This window comes from Petromyzon marinus, chromosome 54 (assembly GCF_048934315.1).
Source record: "Petromyzon marinus isolate PM22_M1 ecotype Great Lakes invasive population chromosome 54, UKy_Petmar_22M1.pri1.0, whole genome shotgun sequence".
NCBI lineage: Eukaryota > Metazoa > Chordata > Hyperoartia > Petromyzontiformes > Petromyzontidae > Petromyzon > Petromyzon marinus.
Genome location: NC_133720.1, coordinates 1,914,871 through 1,938,924, shown reverse-complemented (window position 1 = coordinate 1,938,924; position 24,054 = coordinate 1,914,871). Strand labels below are relative to the sequence as shown.

Below are 24,054 nucleotides of genomic sequence, written 5' to 3'. Positions count from 1 at the left end.
TCGCCGATCACTAAAGCTTATAACGCGGCCCTTTGTAACTGGGCTTTCGCCAACGCAGCTCAATTCCAGGCCTCTGAGCCCGCTTGGTAGGCTGCGATTGTGAGCTCGCTTCCCACTAGTGGGCTGTTAAATCATCATTCCCATTATCTACTCAATGCCAACGTGTTGCTCCTATCTGTCTCGCCTGTTATTGATTGAGGTGAGACGTGATTGAATAAATCTGCTCAAACTATGGAGAGAGGGAGCCCTGCGTACCGTTTGAATTCCCCGGCGTTCAGTTCTTCCTTAGGAATAGAGACGTGCGGCCCTTGGTCAATCCACTGCTGGATGAGGACCTCCCCCACACCTTGTGGTTCCTAGGGGTTATTTGACCACGCTTCACCACCCTGGTCAGCGCGGGTTGTTGCAGGTGGCGGAACACAGAGACAGGGTTCGCGAGGTACACCGCAGGGCACGGGTTTTTGCTGCGCTGTCCTCTGCTGCTCACCACGTAGCCCCCCACGGCCTGTACCAACTTGCGTGTGCATGGCGGTTGCTCGTTCAATCACTCATCCAGGCTCACACCCTGCTTGGCTCTTGAGAGAGATGCGAGGAGATTGGGTGCGCATTCTGGGTGATTTGGTCATACAAAAAAAGTACGTCTCATCAGGGCCCCCCCCCCTCCCGTGTTAGAAAGTGACATTTCTATTTTTCGTGCCACGAAGATGTTCCATTGCACCAACATGTCGCCATGCCGTATATTTCTCATTTGAAGGCTGCGGTTTTGCTGACGAATGTGTCGAGTTTGTTCGTTATTCGACTTTAAACTTGTGAACGTGTTCCATTAGGAGGAGCCGCCCAACAAAAGGAAACGCACCGAGGCCGGAGACTGGATGGGTAAGAGAGAGCGCAGTACAGTACGACACCACGGATAGAAATGCGCATTAAGAGAATTTGGCTGCTATAAATTTCCACACGATAAGCCACTTCGTCGAGCTATCATTTGTGGCCAGGCCACTTCTGAAAAATAGCTATTATAGCTCAGTGGGCCCTACCTGGTAAAATAAACGTGGTGTAAGAGTTTAACAATATCAATCAGACTGTCCGAGGTCTGAGGTATCAGCGCATGGGTCGAAAGGTCACTTATTTGAACACCGGTAGAAAATGGCAGCTATGCCGTGCAGAAATATGGTCCCGGAAAAATCATGAAGCGCAAACTTTTTTGAACATCGGGGCAAAATTATTTGCTGTGCCTTAGATGTAAGCGACTGTACGCGAGATTAAGATCGCACGACTGTGTTTAACGGTCGGATTTGTGGCCATCTCTTGAACGAGACAAAAATAAACATTTGTCAGTAACACTGCCTTCAAAGAAAACAATATAAATAGGCGACGTTTCAGGCAGTCGCCCTTCTGTCCTCTCTCTTTATGTGCCGTGAAGAAGGGCCATTGCCTGAAACGTCACCCACCTTGTTATTTTCTTCTCAAGGCCACAGCGTGATTGACAGATGTGTCGAGTTTTTTGTTAATTTCATCAGGTCTCTCCTCTGTGTTTTACCTAGAATGTTTTATCAGCAGTAAGTTGTCTGCGCGCGTGTGCGGGAGTTAGCGCACTGCGCTACAAACCTGGCAACCCAATTTCGATTCCAGCTCACGGCCACCACCAATACTTTTGACGATTATCTGGGCCTCAGCCTCAAATGAGTACCTCGTGTGGTGTGTCGTAAACATCGCGACTGGGGAGACAAAGGCGTCGGGGCGTGGTGCTGGCCACCCACCCGCCCTCGTGTGCCGTGCCAGCCTTTATTGGTGCTACTCGCAAACTTGCAGTGTGTTAAGGCTGTACGGCGGATTTTTGTTCTTGTTTACGCTTATTTATTTGTTCGTCGTTAGCCAAGAATGTGGCGCTTCTCGACGACATGGATGAAATCGAGGTGTACGGGAGCGAGGCGCAGTCTGGCACTCAGCTGGCCACCTACTCCTTCGAGGTAGCGTCAACGCACGGCCACAACGAACGCACGGATGGCACAAACGCGCGTGTACAGCGCCGAGTGTGCTTCAATGACTCGGCGTACTTTAAAACCGTTTCGCGACCCACGTGTGTGCCCTTTATCACCCAGGTGTGCGACAGCATCCTCAACATCGGGCCCTGCGCCAATGTAGCCATGGGGGAGCCGGCCTTTCTATCCGAGGAGGTCAGTGTTTGCATGTATCCAGGGACATCAAATTGTTCATGAGTTTATATAGACTTCACGGTGAGCAGCGAATTGATGTGTGATGAGTAGCGCATGCTGGAGTATGCGATCCAGAGGTCGCCGGCTCTGTTTGGTCTCCCGGCGCGGCCGTTGAAATGATGGACAAGATTCTTAAATCTCCCCCACGCCCCCCCCACCGCCTCTGCCCACTCAGCAGGGTGAATTGCTGCACCGCAGCCGATCGGCAGCTCGCCGTGTGGTGATGTAAATTGTGAGCACTCTCTAGGTCAAATAGTTATCCTGAGCTCGCTGTAATGGTGGAAGGCCCTTACGCTGGCAGTGGCGTGAACAAGACATTGCACGGCTGCACCTTCAGCTTTCACTACGAGGAGTACAGTGAGACCTCATGGTGGAGCGGACAGCACAGTCTTAATAATTTCCCAACCCAAGAACCTGAACATATGTGGAAATCGTTTCGTCGTGTGTCCAGGAGTGAGTTTCGGATTGATACATTAAACATTTTGGTTAATAGAATTTTAAAGATAGTTTTGGATCTTTGTCAGATATTTGGATAGTTGATATTTTGTATGAATGTAAAATGTCTTCCTGTTAACAATAATGTTTATTTGTATGTATGTTTGTAAGTCTGTCACACCTGTCAAGCCCTTATCAGTGCCTACCTTATTTCAGACCAATCCAGACCTTACTGGTCACCCCATGCCCTTCTTATTCTCAACGCTCATCCTACACAGTCCCATCAAAAGGGAGAAACACAAAAACATTTTTTTTTTACTCAATTTCCCTGTAAAAGAATACGGGTAAACCGTATGGGTTGACAGGTATGGTATAGTATGTTTGTATGTGTGTATTTTGAACTGCTTTCGTACCGCATGCAGCCAACCGTGCTAATTGGAGATACTGCGTGACACCATTTTTGGTGGGAAATGTGTGGGAGCGACGTCATATCAGTGACATTTCGGTTCTATCACGGTTTTTCTACGTACTGTGCAAAAGAAGTTCAACATACATTATACATGCATCCAAAATGTCGTATCTACTCCTGATTTGTTTTTGGAGGATTTTGTCGGATAAGTAAAACAACTGGAGCCAATTCCTCGGAGAGACAGAATGTGCAACCACACGTGCAGACAAACGTATAGGAGATTAGTTGTGGTGTGGAAAATGTCACATTGCTTCAATTCAGAATTGAAGCTGAAAGCAAGACGGTTAATGCGGCAAAAGGCAAGAAACGGAACAGTAATGATGAGGTCTCACCGTGTTACCATCCATTCACTCATGTCTCATTAGCAACATGGTGTAAAATTACACCAGACCTCTGGGGTCAATTACAGCTGTAATTGTGCCGTTGGTAATGAATTTGCTTTTCACAACGTAATTGTAATTTCAGTGACAATGCTGCTGCAGTTGTAATTATATTTGACCCCAGGTCTCAAATACATAGACACTCAAATTAACTTTATTTATAACCAGGTGAGGGCCGATTGAGAACAAATGTGATAAGCAGACAAATTTCCTCGTCATTTATCTGTTGATCCACGTTAAAAAAGTACACTTCACTCCCAGAATACAGTGAAGGCCGATGCGTTGTGACATTTTTTTGTATGGGGAGAGACGGAAACAGGATGGAGTCATTGTGTGCTTTTCCTTTTTGTTACTTATATATTCTACACAATGACGTGAGCGATTACATTTAGACAAAGAAAAGTGTCTATATTACACACCATCGTCTATGTGGTAATTAGTATTAATCCACTGCTTAAAACTTTGTGAGTTAATATGTGACGATAATGTTTGATTGTTTCATGTGCGAAAGTTTCAAAACAGACCAGAACCGGACTTGGAATTGGTTTGCTGCTCCGGCTATGGGAAAAATGGAGCTCTGTCCGTGGTGCAGGTGAGGTCGTGTTCATGAGTTTTAATAATAATCATTGTCTTTCTGATATTTCATTTAGCATCATCCAAGAAAATCACATCTTTAAAATTCTGCAGCATTTGTAATTCTCCTAGCCTTCACCAACCCGCCCTGACCAGTGGGGTGAAGTATGGTCAAACAACCCCCCCCAATAGCCCGCACGGGGAGACCCTCATCCAGCAGTGGATTGACCAAAGGGCTGTAACCTGCACACCTGCGCCTACCGTGTCCTCCCGTATAATTCCGAGCGATGCGTGCATTGCGTTTTGTCTGGCAGAGGAGCATTCGGCCGCAGGTGGTGACGACGTTTGAGCTGCCGGGATGTTACGACATGTGGACGGTCATCTCTCCCGTCAGCGAAAAGCGAGAAGAGGGCAAGGTACAGCATGTGGGGGTGCGGCTATAACCCCCTTCGCCTCTTTTACACTGAACGGCTGACCTGCGCCAAGGCCATGCCGAAGCCAGCCTGGCTCGGATCAGCAGGAGCCTGGGTTGTTATTTTCCACCGCGATAGCCGCGCAGTGCCAGCTGATGCCACCTGCAATGACTGAGTCGAGACGTGCGTTGGGGACGCCGTGTCCTCGCTGTGTACCGACCGATGTCACAGGAACTGAACGGTTGATTAGTCCCAACCCTGGCCCTGCTTGGCCCCGAGCCATATTCAGGTGTCTTGGGAAGCCGACATATCACAGTTCCGGTCAGGGCTCGGCAGCACGGCAGACGGCCGATGGAAAGCTACCACTGTCATGAGTGCCCCGTGCTGGCCCAGTTGTGGCAATGGAAAAGGGGTAACACGGACTCACGCACACACACAAAGATAAAGAACCCCCTATATAAATATGGGCCATGCCTTTGTTTTTAAGTTTGGAGTTTGTTCGCACGTAAGGCAATTTAAGAGAATGAAATTGCTTGCCGCTGATTTTTCTTTTTACGTACGTAAATCTGCTTTGCTGTTTTTCTCCCTTTGCTTGCTGTCCAAGAGATCAAGACATGTGAGTTCACGGGTTAAATTCTGAATAATCATCCTGAACCACGGCAAACACCGAATGAACTTTACCCATCTCCGAATTATAAATGTGATCCACGTTCAGCGGCGACACCACAGCATCGAATCAAGTCACGATCAAGTGCATTCGGTGGTTAATCTTCATTCTTTATTCTCCTCCTTCCTGTTTTTTTTCCCCCACGGAACAGAGCAAGGAGTCCGAGTCGGAAGCGGAGCCCGAGAAGGAGGAGCAGAAGGAGGCGCCGCTGGAAGACGAGAAGAAGAAGCACGGCTTCCTCATCCTGAGCCGCGACGACTCCACCATGGTGCCGTGGGCCTTTGCTCCCCCCCTCTCTTATGCTGCTCCCCACTTGTCGCTCGGATCGCTGGCGTACACGAGGGTGTTACTGGCTGGCCGGTGGGTGGGGGGCTGGGTGCTTTCCACGCGTGTTCCCAGACGCAGCCGAGCTGCCATTGCGCAATCGCCCTGTGCGGTATTGCGCAATCGCAGCTTTGGAGCCCCGGGGGTAGGTAGTAGCGGTGCTCATGGCGGTAGTGGGCGACGGTGGTGCTGGTGGTGGCGGTGGCGGTGATTCGGCAACTTCACGTGGCGTCAAAATAGGCCAGGTTCTGGCCACGTGAGCTGCGGTGAGCTCGCCGACACTGCTGAATGGCAGTTGGTGATGTTTGTGGGTAACTGTGCCATACACGAGCATATTGTCACTGCACGTTTTTTAAAAACTTCATTACCCCTCTCTATAGATTTGGACACTGCGTAATTTTGTGGGGTGGTGGGGGGGGTTGTTTCAGCTCTCCCATATCGCTCCTTAAGTTCGACACTGCCAAGAACGACGTAGCCTTTGCCACGAGGGGAGATGGAAAAGTACGTGGCCCTGACGGAGAAAGGGGCGACGAGTGACCTTGATGGAAGGGTGCGTTATTATGCCGTGTGGGCCGCTTTGTTGAGCAACGCTCATCCTCCATCGATGTCCCAAGGCTTTTGTCTTTACCCAGAAGAACTCTTTGTATCTGTTTTCTTTCTTCTTCTTTTCTCCCACCGCACGTTCGCAGAATCCATTGTTTTTATTGTCACGAGAAAAATGCTCTCCCCACAATTGATTCCTCAACTCTGGAATAAAGTCAGACCACAGACTATTTATTCACACCCCCCCCCCCTCCCCCACACATACATCGTTATATTTTGGATAATAATGATAACAGCCTCTGGTCTGTGTGACCTCCCAGATCCTGCAGACAGGCCAGGAGATCATGGAGCTGGACCACAGCGGCTTCAACACGCAGGGCCCCACGGTGTTCGCGGGGAACCTCGGAGGCAACCGCTATATCCTGCAGGTCTCACCCATGGGCGTGCGGCTCATGGAGGGAAGTAAGTGGCAGAAGGGGAGACGTGCGTCTTGAGTTCTACGCGATGATCCCTTTCCGCCCACTGGCTCATCCCGAGCCGAGCCAGCGCAGTGCTCCCACCCCCCCCCCCCCCCCTTCCCACGGTACGGGTGGTATCCCACTAAACTATTCAATATTTTTTTTTATTTTGCCAGGAAAGGCCCACTGAGCTATACAGCTCTCTTTCAGAAGTTACGTGGCCGCAAATGATAGCTCAACGAAGTGGCTTATGTGGGAATTTCTAGCAGCCAAATACTCTCAACTGATAATTTCTTAATGTGGAGGGAAAAACCGGAGCACCTGGAGAAAAATCCATGCGACCTCGCGGAGAGAGAGACACCGCAAACTCCAAATATACGACTAGTGTCATGGTCGGGATCGAACCCATGACCTCCTGTACAGCAGGCGAGATAGTTAACATCTCGCCACCGCGGCTCCCCACTGCGTACGCTGCTCACCTCACAAGAAATTCGCATTGGGCTCAGTGCCAAACAGGGCCGGGGGGCGCTCGTGCGAGGCCGACGACACGTAGATCACGCGCGCGACGCTGGCTCAGTACGCCGCTCGGACACGGCGTCACCGCACGACGCACTCGTGCATCGGCTCGCTAGCCGTGGGTGTCGTCGGTGGCGCACGCCGCTCTGCTTCTGTGGTGGAAAAACTTCCCGGATCCTCCTGAGCAGCGCCGGGCTAGCTTGGCACGGCTCGGCTGTGGAGTGTGCAAAAGAGGCGTACGTGCACGTATACAGCTATTTTGGCATAATCCACTGCTGGATGAGGGCTTCCCCACACACTCCAATAACCCCCACGACCCCCCACAGTGCAGGCTCTTGGGGGTTATTGGGGCACGCTTCGCCACGCTGCTCAGCGCGGCTCTGTGAAGGCGAGGAGTGCAGATATTGGTGCGTGGTTCTTTGCGACAATGGATTTGCCAACCCTGCCCTATGACCACCCCCCTGTTGTGCCTAGCGGTCACTGAGACCTCATGATATCTGGCATATTCCGGGTAATTTGGTCAGAAGTAATGTTGTGCAATACATCACGATAATGGGAGGGAGCGACGGTGCAGTGGTTGGCGTGCTTATGCTATGAACTCGTCAGCTAGAGTTTGATTCCCAGCTACGACTAACATCAGGGGAGAGTGATTTTTCCTAACCAGTCCTGGGCCTCCCAGGACATCCCGCACCGATCGGCGTGGTGAAGTATGTTTAAAAAAAAAAACTAAAGCTCACTCACCGACACGGCAAACGATGAGAACTTCATCCAGCATTGAATGAACAGAGGCTGGAATTAATAATTACTATAACAGTATCCGTCCGCTAAATATTGTTCTTGGACGGCATAGTCCTATTTATTATAATGATAGTCATCCTCGGCCACAATCCGTCCGCTGCTTGTGGAAAGCCCTTGCTGTAACGTCACCATTCTTCGTGATCCTGCGGTAGCCGAAATCCGTTGTGTGTCTGTTCAGGACTTGGAAGTGCAATGCTTGGAATTCCGCTGTGAGGAAGATAGAAAGAAGAACTCATGCAGCAGGGAACAAATGGTTGACAATTAAGACAAGTAAGAAGGCTTGGGCTGGACTTGTCATTAGAGGGGCTGATTTCCGGTGGTCAAAGATTAGCGACGGAGTGGCCGCCAATAGAGGGAACGTATCCAAAGGGATGTCGGCTGCGGAGGCGGTGTTACGGGCACCACGGTGGCGAGATGTTAACTACCTCGCAAGGTATGCAGGAGGTCGCGGGTTTGATCTCCACCACGACGCCTCCTGTATATTTGGAGTTCGCATATTCTCCCCCTGGTCATGTGGATTTTTCTTCGGGTCCTCTTTGATTTTTCCCTCCGCATTTAGACTCAACATCCGTTTACAATATTTGGCTGCTATAAATCTCCACGTTGATAAGCCGCTGTGTAGAGCTATAATTTGTGGCCAGTGACGCTTCTGAAAAAGAGCTCGGTGGGCCTTGCCTGGTCAAATAAAAAATATCACGCTTAGAAGCTAGATGAATTGTTGAATCACAGTAACAAGAGTGATGGCTTGGGGAAGGCCTTCGTCCGGTCACGGTTCATTTGAAGCTGATGATGACGACAGTCGTGGTTGGCAGTATCAACTTCACATTCACTTACTTGATTCACGTTTTATGCCAAGTGCAAGGAAATCGCTAATTAAACGCTTGGCAGGCAATAGTCACTTTTGTCCTCGGAGGTTATCTTCGGTACGGTTTGTAATCTCGATTGGAACCCCAAGGTTCTATAATGGAAGGGCTTGTGTGTTCTTATAGAATCGTGGGGGGGGGGGGATCAATGAGAATGATCACACTTTCGTCCATTGATCGTGAGAAATTGATAGTCGGGGGAAACAAATTAAAGGAAAAAAAAAGTCATTAGCGTTCACAGTCGTTTTTTGTTGATTTTGCTGATGGTCGCTTGTTTTTGCACCAAGTACTTGCCTTTTCGGGCACGGAAGGACCCGTGGTTGTCTCGGGTTCGGGCTTCCCAGCCGATGTATCAAATCAACAAATTCGTTCTCTCGTTTGTTTAGCGCACTTCACGGCAATCATAAAGGCATCTCAGGTGCACTTTACCTAAAATTATTATATACTATATCCAAGACATTTAGTCAACAAAGCAACACACAATAGAAAACATAAATAGCGAACAAAAGCTTAAATTGTAATGAGGATCAGTTGCCGAAATCAAAGGAATGCCACGGTAAAAGCAGACACGCAGGAGGTGTTAAGATGTAACGCCTGTATTAACTGCTCAACCCAAGCTATAAATAAGTTGGCATTTGGATTGTCCTTGTCCCGCTCGTCTTTTGGAGCTCTGCTTTATGGCACCGGTGAGACAAAGTCTCATAAAAGGGGCTGTCTCGTGAAGGCCAATCACTTTCAAGGACAATGCATAAATTATCAAAGAATACTTGTTTACATGTTTTGCCACAAGTATGTGGAATAAATGTTTTTCCCCGTGACATACACGGTGCCCTGACGCAAAGTTGGAATACAATCGGTGGGGTGAGTGTGAGGTGTGTGGGGGGGGGGGCAGCAGAGAACACAAAGTTAACAGTTTCGTGTCCGATAAGAGGAGTTATTTTCATGGCAATCAAGCGTTACACTGTGATGTTGGCTTGTGGTGTCCACAGTGGTACAAAGTAGCCTGCACACAAACTAATGACTTCTGTTAAATTGTTCGTGCCGGCGCAACTTCTGTCTTGTATTTTGCGCCGCGTATCGCTAAACTCGGAAACTCGTTAACCGCCGCTGTTTTCCGACCTAATTACACATTTGCGGTGGCTTTTCGTTGTTTAAGCCTACGCATTGCCAACTGTCATTCAGTTCAAATTATGTCGAGATCTTTATTCGGCAACTTTCAGTTTAAAATATTTAACAGGCGTTCAGGATAGGGGTTTAGGTTACATAATGCTTGTGACCAACTTTGTGTCACTGGGAACTCTCCACCACCCGACACAGCCAATCAAATAAAATCGTCACACGGTGCGCAAGCATCTCACAACGTGCCGATTATTATTGTTTTGGCTCGTTCATCGGTAGGGTTGAATAAGAGTGCGTGGAGGGGAGTAGAGTGAGCTGAGAGGGGAGAGATAGGAGAGTCTGTTGAGGGGAATACAGTGAGATGAGAGGGGAGTGTGGGCAGTCAGGGATGAGTCCAGCGAGGATTTGGAAGACGGTGCCATCTTAACATCGATCTGAGATTGGATCGTGAGCCAGTGGAAGGAATGGGAGTACTGGGGTGGTCGAAGTAATTGTGAAGCTCTCAATTAAACAAACTCACGCGCGCACTTTTTCTCCCACCAGCCAAGCAACTGCAGCACATCCCGCTGGACCTGGGCTCGCCGATCGTGCACTGCTCCGCGGCCGACCCCTACGCCATCATCCTGAGCGAAGAGGGGCAGATCATGCAGCTGCTGCTCAAGGAGGACAAAGTGAACGGCTCCTGCTGGCTGGCTGCCGCGAAGCAGCCGGTCCACTCGGTGAGCTTTCACCTCCCCAAACTCTCCCTCGCCCCAGCCATTGGGTGACGTGACGATCGCCCTTTCAGGCGGATCACGCACCACCACGGTCGGTTCTGGTTCGACCGATGCGACCGCGGTCGATGCATTCCAAAAAAAACGAAGGGCGCACAAAACCGAAACAGCTGCCTGTCGAGTAGCGCACACAGTACACACACAGTTCACACACAGTACACACAGTGCTCGCAGTACGCAACTTTGTCCCGTGTGACACCACATAGCTGCATGTAGAGTGAATGCAAACCGCTTAACACGGAGAATTTTGGGTAGAAATAGGTTTGCCGCGTATGCAGCGCAAAATCGCACAAACCGAACGAGCGTAGGGCGAGGGGAACCTGTGGAGAAATCGGTGGCGTCGCATTCTGCTGGGGTGACTTCTGCCGCACGAGGTGACGTCACGACTGCTAGCTTGTGAGAGTTCCGACAATCGCGAAACTTTAAAAGAACAAACTGCGATTTACGATGCTCGTGCGCGGCATCGGGCTTCGCCCCGTCGTCTGGGTGTTGATTTTTGGAACGATTTGTGGGTGTAGGGAGAACTGTTGACGCGCGTCCTTATTAGATGTGCACGTCTCTGCGCAGAATTATTACCTTTTTTTTTTTAGATTAAGAGCCACGTTAACACAATTTGACTGCGGAGCATTCCCACAGGAGGCATTCGGCACGCTCGAAGTGCACGCTCGGTTCAGCGCGAGAGGCTCAAAGTGTTTACGTATGGGGCTTGCGGCCGCTAATGTGGATGCATAAGCATTCTTGTGTGCGCGTGCTCTATGCTTGCGTGTGCGTCTGGGTCGGCTCGGCCACAAATGAGTACCTGCTGCGGTGTGTAGTAAACATCGCCACCGGGGAGACAAAGGCAGTCGGGCGTGGTGCTGGACACCCACCCCCTTGTGTACCGTGCCGGCCTTCATAGGTGCTACTCACTCACAGCACTTGCCCCAACAGTCCGTTAAGGCTGGGTTTAACTCCTGGCTGTGGGTGGATTGCATCAGCTGCACATGGTTATTAGAGCTAATCTCAGCCTTAAATGAGTCCCCCATAGCAAATCCTAATATTGCCGGGAGCGGTCGCAGTCGTGGTTGTACTACGATCCTGGCAAGCAGAGTTTGATTCTCGACCATGGCTAACATCTAAGTATTCGAGTGTTTGGCTGCTATACATTTCTACATGATAAGCCACTTCGTTGAGCTGCTATTTGTGGCCTCTGAAAAAGAGCTATTTAGCCCAGTGGGCCTTAGCTGGTAAAATAAAAAAATTGTTTCGTTTTTAGTTTAACTTCAGTGGCGGCTGATATCTGAACCTGCCTGGTCAAACAACCCCCCACAGCCTCCACAGCTTGAAAGGAGGCTTTCATCCAGCAGTGGAGTGACAAAAGGTTTGTAAAACGACAATTACAGCCATAACACAAACCTCATCACGACGACGATGAGGACGATCGTGACGACGAAGATGGCGATCTCGATGTTGACGATCGGCATACGGACGTGCGTCCAACCTTGTGTGTCGATCCCCCGCGGTTGTTGTTCAGCAATCCAAGGTGCTGGCGCTGTGCGTGTACCGCGATGTGAGCGGCATGTTCACCATGGAGAGCCTGGCCACCCTGGTGCGGGAGACGCCCGTCACGCGGTGCAGCCAGGCGGAGGAGGATGCCCCCGTGGCGGAGCTCAGGTACGATGACTGCCCGCTGTAGGGCCACAGGACAACCCTCCGCAGGCGCTCGCCAGAGATTGTTGAGGTTCTTTTGCCGCTGTGAATTTTTCCGCACGATAAACCACTTTGTCGAGCTGTCGCTTGCAGCCAGGTAGCTGCTGAAAAAAAGCGAATTGCTCTGTGGGCTTTGCCTTGCAGGATGGGGATGGTTTAGTTTCATTTGTATGTTTTTTTTAGGTGATTTATTTGCCTCTCCTGTACTTTGCACAACTGCCATGTTTTTTGTATTTTTTGTTGTTGTAAAGTTCTTACCCGTCCCTACAGATTCTTCCAGTGTAAATAAATATTCTGATTATTTTTTCGAGTGGAGCCCCCCTCTGCCAGTGTCACGATGTGTAATGACGCAATGCCCGATCAACAAATGCAAAGGAGACATTATACAGCGATACACTACGCTGCTCCTGACTCGGTTATCTGGGCTTGACCACCTGGATGTGACGTTGTAGTTTTTTGCTCTGCATCTACATCAGCAGCTGTAGGAAAAAATAAGAAGGTGGTGTGTCCGAGCGATTGCAAGAGCTGCTGCTCGTTTTGTGGTTGACTTGGCCTATCACCTTCTTCGGGTCAATAAAATGATTACCGCTTTGTGGGAGTCAGCGTTCGCGCTGTCTGGAGACTGGTTCACGTCAATGGAATTCACAATTTCCACGGGCAAGTTGAGATAATGAGCACACAGTGATCATGGAGCTGGAACACATGCAGGTTGTTTTTTTATTAGCCTGTTGATTTTATTGTTTATTTGACTTTCCTCTCACCCTGTTTGCCTCCCTGTCTGCCTGTCTATGTGCTGACCTCCCTCTCTGGTCTCATCCCTCTCTCCCTTCTATCCTACCTTCAACTAAATCTACCTTGTGAATGTACCTACCTACATCCTACTCACCCATCTTTCTTCCTCGGCTCCCTTCATTCCCTCCCCTCCCCTATCCATCCACATCTCATCTTCTCTACGCACGTCTCTACCACCTATTTTCCGCTCAACCTCCCTCGTCCTCCCCTCCGCCTGCGGCGTTCGCCCCGTCGTGACCCCCGCAGCTCCGCGGATGACGAGGAGGAGATGCTGTACGGGGAGTCGAACGCCTCCGTCTTCGGGCAGAGCAAGCGCGACGAGGCCAACCGCCCTGAGGAGGTGGCGGCTGCCAGCGCCAGGGCGCACGCGAAGGCGGCGCGGGGCCACGCGGAGCCCACGTTCTGGAGCGCGCTGGTGCGCGATAGCGGCGTCCTGGAGGTGAGCGACGGCCCGGCGCCGCCACGGCCGTCGTCGCAGGCCCACACAGCTCCCACACAGCTCCCACACAGCTCCCGCACAGCTCCTTCACCGATCCTCCACTGATCTTCCACCGATCTTCCACCAGTCATCCGCCGATCAGCGACCGATCCTCCACCAATCCTCGATGGATCATCCACTGATCATCCACCCATCCTCCATCTTCCTTAAACAAGTTTTATTTCCTCTTGAGCAGCCAAATTCCAATATTTGCTTCGTCCGATGTATATATATTTTGTTCTATCCAATATTTGTACAAAAGGTCACAGCAAAAGTCAAAATACAAAATAACAACTTTCAGATCGAATGGATGTGGCCCATCTGTGGACAAAGTTGACATTTGTAATATTTTTCTTCGTTTTTTTTTAATCGTCAGCACATTTGTTTGGACGAAGCCGCCGCGTGACCCCACGGCACACGCAAACGCCTGGTGGGCCCCAGCGCCTCCTGTCACTCACGTCAGGGTTATGGTGGATCTCCCTTGACAGCGGGTCAAGATTCCGCTGCTCATATTTAATTTGCGGAGCCCTGACATGACCACCGTTATTGCTGTGTCCGCCGTCTCATCCGAGGGTTCTTATATAGTCGTAGCGCAGCCCAAACCACCAGCGTAACTCACAGTTTCTTGACTCCGTCACCAACCCCCCCCACCCCATCATCACTCACCCCACGACTATTATTTGTTCATGGAATCTGCAATGAGAACAACATGAGTCTGACCGAACTCGAACAGAACTGTTACCAATGGTTGAACCTAGGACACGAGAACGGAATGTGGGAACCTTATCGAGTGGTGTCGGTCGCTATGCGGAGGCGAGTTTAACTTGAACCAACTCGAATAACTATGCATTGACAAATCTTAACAAACTGTCTTACAGTCGATTGATGTTAGGCTTATCTTTGGCCTGTGGACACCCGCACAGGTGGTGCATGAAGAGCTCCTGTAAGCTCTGGCCACCTCCGATTAGCACGGTTGGCTACGAACGGTGCCAAAGACGTTCAACATACATACTTTGTCCCAGCGATCTAGAGCACTAGAACGGACTCAACTTCTGGCACTAGGACTGAAATCACGCTTGCATTGAACTGAGCGAGATTATGTTCACATCCCTAACATCCGAACATCCACCCAGCCACGGCACCCATGCGTCCTTACTTCCCGCCTGCCCCCCCCCCACCCACCCGCCCTCTGTGCCGCAGATTTACCAGCTGCCCGAGTGGCGGCTCGTGTTCCTGGTGAAGAACTTCCCCGTGGGTCAGCGCGTCCTCGTGGACAGTTCCTCGGGGCAGGCCGCCGCCGTCGAGGCCAAGAAGGAGGAGGGGGCGGCGGCGCGGCAGGGGGAGATGCCGGTGGTGCACGAGCTGCTCCTCGCCGGCCTGGGGCACCGCCAATCCAAGCCCTTCCTCTTCGTGAGTCCCGCGCCGTCCAACGACGCGCCTTTTAAAGGGGGCAGGGGGCAGCCCCCTCGCGTAGGTGGTTACGCGTTGGACCGTAACTTTAAAGCCGGCGTGTTGACGTTCGGTTTCGGTCCGGTGACAAGGAACCTCAAAATGCACGGCCACGCGCGGGCTCTTGTTTCGTGTGGTATTTATGTATGTGTGGAACTTTTTTTTGCACCGTACGTAGCCAACTGTACGAATGGTGTGGAGAGGTGCGGGGTTGGAAGGTGACGTTTGTACGTTGGTGTCGACGTTGGCGAGTGAGCCGGTTTGGACGGCTTCAGGAAACGCTGCCGACAATCGATCGCGGCAAACCGTGGCGTTACTGCGTAGTCAGTGTCTTGGGATGGTTTATCTGTGTGTGTGTGATACCTGCAGGTGTATGTGGACCAGGAGCTGCTCATATACGAGGCTTTTCCCTACGACTCGCTGCTCACCATCAACAACCTAAAAGTGCGCTTTAAAAAGGTAGGAGGGAGGTGCCCCCCCGTTAGTTTCATCGCAGAGCAGTCGCATTATGAAGTGACGACATTTTATGATGACAACGAGCATAAACCATCATCACTCGAACTCCGGTCATCCTCGTGGCAGCTTTTGCCGAGCCATCGAACCGAGACGGTCACAGCATCGCGCTCGTTCAGATGGGCTTCTGGAGCTGTCTGGAACTCCCTTCTGCACTGTTAAATCCAAATTGACAAGCTCATTTCTTTAGAACTGCTTTTTGTATTTAGTTGCTTGTCCTTCCCCCCGCCCGCACCTGCTCTTAGCACGTTTGGTTACGTACGGCACAAAAAAAGTACAATGTACACACATACGTACAATGTGCCATTCATGGAGAGCGGCGTCTGCAGTGGCGGGGGAGCTCATTGACCGAGGTCCAGCGCCACAAGACTCCCACGAGCCCCCTCATATCTGGGCTTCGAAGGCCTCAACTCCGGAGGTCTCCTGCCCAGTTCCCTGTTCACGTCGCCCAGCCGCCCCCCTTTTTGGCCCAAGAGCCGCGCGCGGGCGTTTATCGGAGCGACGCCCCTACGCGGTCTCCGCAGGTGCAGCACGCCATCACGTTCCGCGAGCGGAAGGCTCGCCCCTCCTCCCGGAAGGTCGACGGGGAGCCGGCCGGCGGTGCCGACGGCGCACAGGACGAGACGGCGGCGGTGAGGGGCCGCGTCGTCCGCTTCCGCACCTTCGACGACGTTTCGGGATACTCGGGGGTGAGGTCCGCTCCGGTGTTTTTTTTTCTTCTCCGCGGTGGCTAGGAGATGTTAATTACCTCGCCCGGTATACAGGAGGCCGTGGGTTCCATCCCGACCCTGATGCCTGCTGCTGTATATTTGGAGTTTGCGGTGTACCTCTCTCTCTCCCCCCGTGGTCGCGTGGATTTTTCTCCGGGTCCTACGGTTTTTCCCTCCACATTCAGATATGTGCTTTTAGAGTTTTTGGCTGCTGTAAATTTCCACGTGATAAGCCATTTTTGTTGAGCTATCACTTGTGGGCAGGTCGCTTCTGAAAAAGAGCTACATAGCTCAGTGGGCCTTACCTGGTAAAATAAAAATAGTTTAGTTTTATAAAGTTTTAGTTTCATAGTTTCATCTTTTTTTTTCGACACTTGGGGTTGAAAACGTCGATGCGCCATCTCTCTGCAATGCAGGGGCACGATAACTGCCGTAAAGGCGATCCAATATATTTGCTTCCCAAACCCACATTATCCAGCAGTGTGTGTGTGTTTAAGCAACTAAACTCTGGACCGGTATTTTACTTTCTGGGTCTTATCAGCAGAGCCAAGCTCTTTGAACAAATGCTGCTGGGTACCTAGATGTTACTGGTGCCCTGTGCAGTTTAACCGAAATATTAGTATAAAGCTGTGTTGCCATTCCGGGACTTGATCTAATGGTCCTTGTCATCAATAATTAAATAATTCCGGGTACAGATGCACGCTAGAAAGCGCGACAGAAATTCCTGCGCGCGTGATTTTTCATCCTTGCCTAAGGCGAGGAATACACAAAAAAAACATGACTTGACCCTCGCGTTCGCCCGTTGCTGCTGCGCTTTGGGCAGGTGTTCATCTGTGGGCCCTTCCCCCACTGGGTGTTCATGACGTCGCGAGGAGCCCTCCGCATGCACCCCATGCACATCGACGGACCCATCGAGTCCTTCGCCGCTTTCCACAACGTCAACTGCCCCAGAGGATTCCTCTACTTCAACAAGCGGGTGAGCTGCTTGCCTGCTGATGCTGCTGGTGGGTTCTGCTGGTGCTGCTGGTGTTGCTGTTGCTGCTGGTGCTGCTGGTGTTGCTGGTGTTGCTGTTGCTGCTGGTGGTGCTGCTGGTGTTGCTGCTGGTGTTGCTGGTGCTGCTGGTGTTGCTGGTGCTGCTGGTGCTGCTGGTGCTGCTGGTGTTGCTGCTGGTGCTGCTGGTGTTGCTGGTGCTGCTGGTGCTACTGGTGCTGCTGCTGGTGTTGCTGGTGCTGCTGGTGCTGCTGGTGCCGCCACCACTTGTTAATTTCTGGTTCATCATCGCGCAAAGGTGTTGTGCTGCTCACGCACAGCAGCACAACACCTTGAACTAAGTTGCTTTATTATCAATATAAAGTAAGCTAAGGTAGCCGGAACTCCCCAATCGCATTGGATTAGGCTGAGAATATTGCGATCACATTACACTCATGCAAGGTGTGATGGGAGTCGTACCTTCCCGCTGTTTGCAAGCAACATGCTTTTCTTTATTGTTGTTCTTTAACCTATTTTTTTTCACGTTGCGATGAGTGACAGTGTCACTAAGGCAGTTCCCAAAGTTGCTTTTCAGTTCATTGTCATTCTCAGTTCACACCCGCTATCCAATCAACGGTGTCGCCAAGGCAAAGACAAGGCAAAGATCTACAATATTAACTCGCTGGAACACACTGTGCTTATTAGAACGATCCCCATTCTCTCATGCCGACTTCTACCTCTGTACGGCGATTCCGTTACTTCGGCAAACCCCGCGTGTAACGGTCGTACGCGCAGCCAGACATCCAATCATCGTTCGTGTTTTTACAGTGCGCACTACACACAGTACGTGTGTATGCGCCATGCAGTACATTGTACTGTTTATTGAGTACATAGGTACCCGTGCGTAATGTTTTAATTTTGCGTTGTGACCGAGAGACATGTACATATACTGTAACTAGCTGTACTACCCGGCTTCACCCGGGACTTGGATCCACCACGCGCGGCCGCCTTTGTCTCCCCAGTGGCGATGTTCACACACCACACCAGTTACTCGTTTGAGGCCGAGTCGACCTAGGGGAGGCCCAGGAGCGGTTGAAATAATCGTCACCGGTGGTAGCCGTGAGCGGGAATCGAACTCGGGTCGCCGGGTTCGTTGCACGGCACGCTAGCCACTACACTACAATGCGTTACGCTTCCACATGCGCGGGTCACATGACAGATTGGACGTCACAGCTCACAGTCTGTTGAGGCTATACGGGGGATCTTTGTCTTGTCTTTGAAATGTATATGTACAAATGTATGCATGTTGAACTTCTTCCGCACAGTACTTAGCCAGCCGTGCAACTGCATTATTACATACAATAATATGGTTCATTCCATTATTTTATGCATAATGCACCTCATCCATTACGCATCAAATGATATGGTTCATTCAAGAACGATAATTCGAAAGGCCTCTTTGGCTCTGCACGTTGTCTTACTTCGGGAGGAAAAGGCCGTGCCGTTTTGCTGGTTTGGGACGCGCGGCTTTGTGCACTGCTCCTCTCGGCTTTGCACCGCGCGCTGCCACGGCGTCTCCTGCCGTCGAGCTGCGCCGCCGTCTCTGGTATAATAAAACCTGCGGCCTCGCTCGCTCGCTCGCTCGCTCGCTCGGTGGTCGGTCGGCCGTGCCGTGCCACGCAGCGCTTGAGTCACGTGGCCGGCGCCCTGCGTTCGCAGGGAGACTTGCGAATCAGCGTCCTGCCGACGCACCTCTCCTACGACTCGTCGTGGCCGCTGCGCAAGATCCCGCTGCGCTGCACGCCGCACCACATCGTCTACCACGTCGAGTCCAAGGTGCGCGACGCTGATCTTTTGCGCCGGTTTCTCTTCGCTTCGTTGCCGTGCTCTTGATTCGGTTTGTTTTTGCTTTCATCAATTTTGGTGATCCAGGTCACGCTTTCAAATGAGACTGCTCCTGGTCTCGTGACTTCTCACCCTACCTGGTGAATCTAAACTTAACTACACTTGGCAAGGCAGTGGATTGACAATGGGCTGTACGTTATTATTATTAACCACAAACATTGCTTAGGTGTCTTTTCCCAAACAGTGCGGATAACGGAGCACACTGCTCTAAGGTTACTGGAGTAGTGTAGCAATCTGTAACAGGTGATTTTTTTAAAACAGTGCTTTTAACACTGCACTCGGGAGTTGGCGTGAGTTGCCCACGACTCCTTTGTGATTTCCTGCCCCCATGTCACTCATACGGTGACGACCAAGTCGCCTGAAATGCAACCCTGAAGCTAAGCAGTGTTGAGCCTGGCTAGCGCTTGCGTGGGTGTGACGCCAATGCACAAACTCGCTGCCGTAAGGTGGCGACCGTGAGGATGTGCCACGATGTGAGCGGCGAAGGGCGGCACTGCTGCCAAATCCGTCGTCGTATCAGGCGGTTCGGTGCTCCCCCATGTCGACGCGCCCTGGGCCTCCCAGCCAACTCCGCGCCAACCAACGCCGGCCGAGTGTTGTCGGTCGAACATCTGCCACGACCCGCGCGTCTGGGGCGGCCGTCATCCAGCAGCGGATCGATCGATGACAAAGGCTTGCTCGCGTTGCTGTCGCTGTCCTCCTGGATGTTGTGTGCCGGCGTGCGAAGGTGTTCGCCGTGACCACGAGCGTTTTGGAAATTTGCAACCGCATCCCGAGGATGAGCGGCGAGGAGAAGGAGTTTGAGATGGTGGACAGAGGTGCGTGCGTCTGCATGCGTGTGTGCGTGCACTGGAGTGGTCTTGGGAAGCGATAGTGTAGCGGTTAGCGCGCTGCGCTGCGAACCCGACTACCCCAGTTCGATTCTCTCTCACGGCCAACATCAGTGACGATTATCTGAACCGGCCCTGGGCCTCAGCAGATAATGTCCACTTGACACAAACAAATTTAAGGTTTTTATTTACGCTTTGCATCATCCACAAGGCCTTGTGGGATTGCATAATTTCAGTAGCATTGGTTCAGTACAGGTAAACTCTGGACCAGTGTCGGCATGCAATTTATCATCGGCAGAGTCGGGCTTGCTTGAACCAATGCTGGTGAGCTTCCAGATGTTATAGGCAAGGACCCTGTCGTAAAGATATATGGTGTTATTTTGTTACGCAAATTTGTAATACATGACAACATATATTCTCCCCAAAGATGCTCATGATTGTTTTGCTATCAGATCTAGAAAGGCAAATGGGGTTACACGTGCAATAGCTAACCATCGAACAAAGACGGGCAATGCATCGCGATCTTAGGAAGCCATTGGATCCATGCACTTTTGAATACTCTAGATTGAAAACCCATTTCTTTACAACTGCTTTTTGTGTTTAGTTTGTCGTCCTTCCCCTGCACCTCCGATTAGCACGTTTCCCTACGTACGGTGCGAAACAAGCTCGACATACATGCATATGACCACCGTGTGTAACAGGTGTTATAATGATGGGGGGGGGGGGTGCTATGTTGTGGGCAGCAAAGGGCAGCGCAGCAACATCCTACGCTCCCACGTCTGTGCCTCCACGCCTTGACCGAGGCCCTACAGACTTGGGAACACACGCGCTGGCGCCGATTACGATTTCGGCGAGTGGTTTTCCTCCCTTGCGCAGACGAGCGGTTCATCTACCCTACCCAGGAGAAGTTCTCCATTCAGCTCATTTCGCCCGTCAGCTGGGAGACCATCCCTAACACCAGGTGTGTAGCGTAGCGTGCTGCTCGGCACATGAAAGCCGCCTTCTGTCTCTTCGTTCGCGTGGTTCCCACGGATCGGTGCTGCCCAGCGATTAGGAGCTAGTGGTCTGGGAGTGAGTGTGTGTATGTGTATGTACGTACGTATGTATGTTGAACTTCTTTCGCACAGAGTGCAGCCGACTGTGCTAATCGGAGGTGCGGGGTTGTGTTCCCATGGATTCCAAGAGCAACACTGAACCATTGAGAATCTCGCTATAGTGATAATAATTTAGTTTGTTTTGGATTTGCGTCATTCGTTTAAAATAAAACTTAACAATTGTTTTACTTTTTCTTTTTATTCTACTAGGTAAAGCCCACTGAGCTATACAGCTCTTTTTCAGAAGTGACCTGGCCACAAATGATAGCCCAACAAAGTGGCTTTTCGTGTGGAAATGTATCGCAGCTAAATGCTCGAAACGCATGTTTTCTAAATGCGGAGGGAAAAACGGAGGACCCGGAGAAAAATCAACACGTAGCAATCTGTCTAGCAATCGATAAAACATGTTATAGCCCAGGCGCTCTATATGGAAGGTGACGGGACAGCGGGGCAGAGTGACATCAACACCAGCTGCTTTGTGCTCGTGGTCACGGGCCGCAATCGGTTTCCCGGAGTTGCCATCGTTTCCAAAGGGACCCCGAGGCCTAACCAACCCCAAAAAGAGCGGTCGATTACAATTATTTTTGTTATATTAACGAATCGACTCGCCTCGCCTTCCAGAATCGACCTGGAGGACTGGGAGCATGTGACGTGCCTCAAGAACATCTCCCTGAAGAGCGAGGAGACCGTGTCGGGAGTCAAGGGGTACCTGGCGGCCGGGACGTGCCTGGTTCATGGCGAGGAGGTCACCTGCCGAGGCAGGGTACGTGCGGGACGGCGGAGGCCCCTGCGCGTTTCTAAAGCGCAAGGGGCCTCCCATGGTCTGCCAGCACGAGGTGGGGTCACAAAGACAAAGATCCCCCGGATAGCCTTAACAGACTGTTGGGGCAAGTGCTGTTAGCGAGCACCTATGAAGGCCGGAACGGCACACGAGGGGTTGGGTGGCCAGCACCACGCCCGTCCGCCATTGTCTCCCTCGTGTTTGTACACATCGCACCAAGTACTCAATTAAGGCTTAGTCGACCTAGGGGAGGAGGCCCAGGGCAGGTTCAGATGATTGTCACTGGTGTTGGCCATGAGCGGGAATCGAACTCGGGTCGCCGCGCACGCGTGCATGCACGATAAAACACGCTGCACTTCAGTCGGGACAATACACATTAACTCCCGGAGCACGTGGAAAAATGTTCAAACGCCGGGGTACTCATTAACGGGCGACTGAATACATCGTCTCGACATCGCCAAGCACCTACAAAGATTGTTTAATATTCTCTCTCTCTCAGTTGGTTAGGTAAGGGTCATTGCCTCCGTCCGTACCCACCCCCTCTCCCCACCCCATCGACCGATACACCGCCAAACGTCTTGCCGCTTTGGGGGCCACCGAGCGCAAGATGAGGGTTTAAGGATTACGATTTTTCTTTTACAGTTCGCCTTTCGTCTCACCTCATCCGTTCCAGTGCCCTGCTGCGATGTAGCAAAGTTCGGGACCCCCAGTGGGCAAGCTCGTCTCTGTGCGGCGCAAATTGCCCACGGCACCGGCCTGCACGCGGGCACTGAGGCTGCCAGGGTGTGCGCAACTCAGCGGCCCCGTATCGTCCTCCTCCTTCGCCGTAGATTCTCATCATGGACGTGATCGAGGTGGTGCCGGAGCCCGGGCAGCCCATCACCAAGAACAAGTTCAAGGTCCTGTACGAGAAGGAACAGAAGGGGCCCGTGACCGCCCTCTGCCACTGCAATGGGTTTCTCGTCTCGGCCATCGGGCAGAAGGTGGGGGACGCTTCTCTTCCACCGCACAAACCAGGCCGGGCTGTGCCGGGATCGTGCCGGGCTGGCTCGGCACGGCTCGGGGGAGTGCCGGGTTGTCGTTGTCGTCATTGTTGTCGTCATCGTTGTCGTTGGTTTTTCCGTGGCAGAACCCGAACTGTACCGCCCCGTTATCGCCGAAAGTTAACGAATGGAGCTGCGCGTAGGCGACGCGGTGACGCCCCGTGCTGGCTGATGTCACGTCACGCGCGATGAGCGCCCCGTTCACGCCTGGCCCTGGCCCTGGCCCTGGCCCCGTTCACGCCTGGCCCTGGCCCTGCTGTGCCCCCGAGACAGTTTTTGTTTCTCTATCTGCCTGTCGAGTTTTTTTTTATCACGGGAATGTCTTCCCATACAATGAAACCAATCAATGGCAGCTGACCTCATGCACCAAGCAGGATACTAGAAATAGCACCTGGAGACCCGAAGTGCAGGTTTCCTGCGTAAATAATGAACAAGAATGATTTAACATCCCCCTTGCCAATCCACTCGCTGCGGGACGAAGGCCTTCCCGACACCTCAACGGCAATTGCGGCGCTTCTCTGACGTTACTTTGCTACCCTGGTCGGTGCAAGCCTTAATCCAGCAGTGGGTAGATCATGGCGGATGATGATGATGACGATGAACAATAAGGTATTGTTTAATTAGTTATACATTGGTCTGCACGGCTCTCCTCTTGGTCTTCCGAGGAAGCCTGTCCGTTTACTAATTCTTTTGCACGACATATTACCGCAGCATTTCCATCAATATTTACACCGTCGAGAGAACATATCGACTGCCTTCTAAAGTAAAACCTCGAAAACTTACAATGGGAAAAAAAAACCACGGCACCGCTCGAGCACGCAGCATTTTCGCCTGCAAGTATTCCGTACCACCCACCTGCCCCGCTGCCAACACATTAATCATTTGACTTTTGTGTGCATTGCGGAGTCTGCTTAGCGCCAAATAAACAATGAGGCTGGCAGATCCCCAATATCGTTGGGCCGCGCCGCGTACGGCCAAGCGCGGCAATGCCACCGCCAAGCTCGCGGTGGGGGGGGGCGGTGGGGGCTTCGCTCGAGCTCCGCCGCTCCTTATTTTGTTTATCGCGACCGGCCGGACGACAGTTGCGAGCCTGTACAAGCCCGTGCGCGGTTGCTCGCGTTTTGCGTGGGAACGCAACGACGGTGCGCCGCTGTAGGGTGCGGACAATGAGCCGCGACTACCCCGGCTAGCGCGGGCTCCGGAAACAAAGTGGAAGGTTGAGAGGTGCTGGCACCCGCACGGAGTGATTTTAATTA

The 24,054-nt window shown here is 51.7% G+C and overlaps 1 protein-coding gene across 2 annotated transcripts in view; it reads left to right on the top strand.

Annotated features, from left to right (window-relative positions):
• CPSF1 (cleavage and polyadenylation specific factor 1) overlaps positions 1-24,054 on the top strand; it is a 63,278-nt gene that overhangs the window by 10,603 nt on the left and 28,621 nt on the right. The window contains exons 13-32 of one of the 2 annotated variants that reach the window (XM_032974509.2): positions 828-876; positions 1,873-1,967; positions 2,100-2,174; positions 4,009-4,089; positions 4,385-4,486; positions 5,088-5,099; positions 5,302-5,418; positions 6,338-6,479; positions 10,315-10,490; positions 12,058-12,197; positions 13,272-13,464; positions 14,704-14,913; positions 15,322-15,411; positions 15,990-16,154; positions 16,999-17,151; positions 18,865-18,981; positions 19,778-19,868; positions 20,757-20,841; positions 21,596-21,737; positions 22,586-22,738. In XM_032974509.2, coding sequence (XP_032830400.1) covers positions 828-876; positions 1,873-1,967; positions 2,100-2,174; positions 4,009-4,089; positions 4,385-4,486; positions 5,088-5,099; positions 5,302-5,418; positions 6,338-6,479; positions 10,315-10,490; positions 12,058-12,197; positions 13,272-13,464; positions 14,704-14,913; positions 15,322-15,411; positions 15,990-16,154; positions 16,999-17,151; positions 18,865-18,981; positions 19,778-19,868; positions 20,757-20,841; positions 21,596-21,737; positions 22,586-22,738 — 2,388 coding nt within the window. The remainder of the gene's footprint in view (positions 1-827; positions 877-1,872; positions 1,968-2,099; positions 2,175-4,008; positions 4,090-4,384; positions 4,487-5,087; positions 5,100-5,301; positions 5,419-6,337; positions 6,480-10,314; positions 10,491-12,057; positions 12,198-13,271; positions 13,465-14,703; positions 14,914-15,321; positions 15,412-15,989; positions 16,155-16,998; positions 17,152-18,864; positions 18,982-19,777; positions 19,869-20,756; positions 20,842-21,595; positions 21,738-22,585; positions 22,739-24,054) is intronic. The other variant, XM_032974510.2, reaches the window with a different exon arrangement.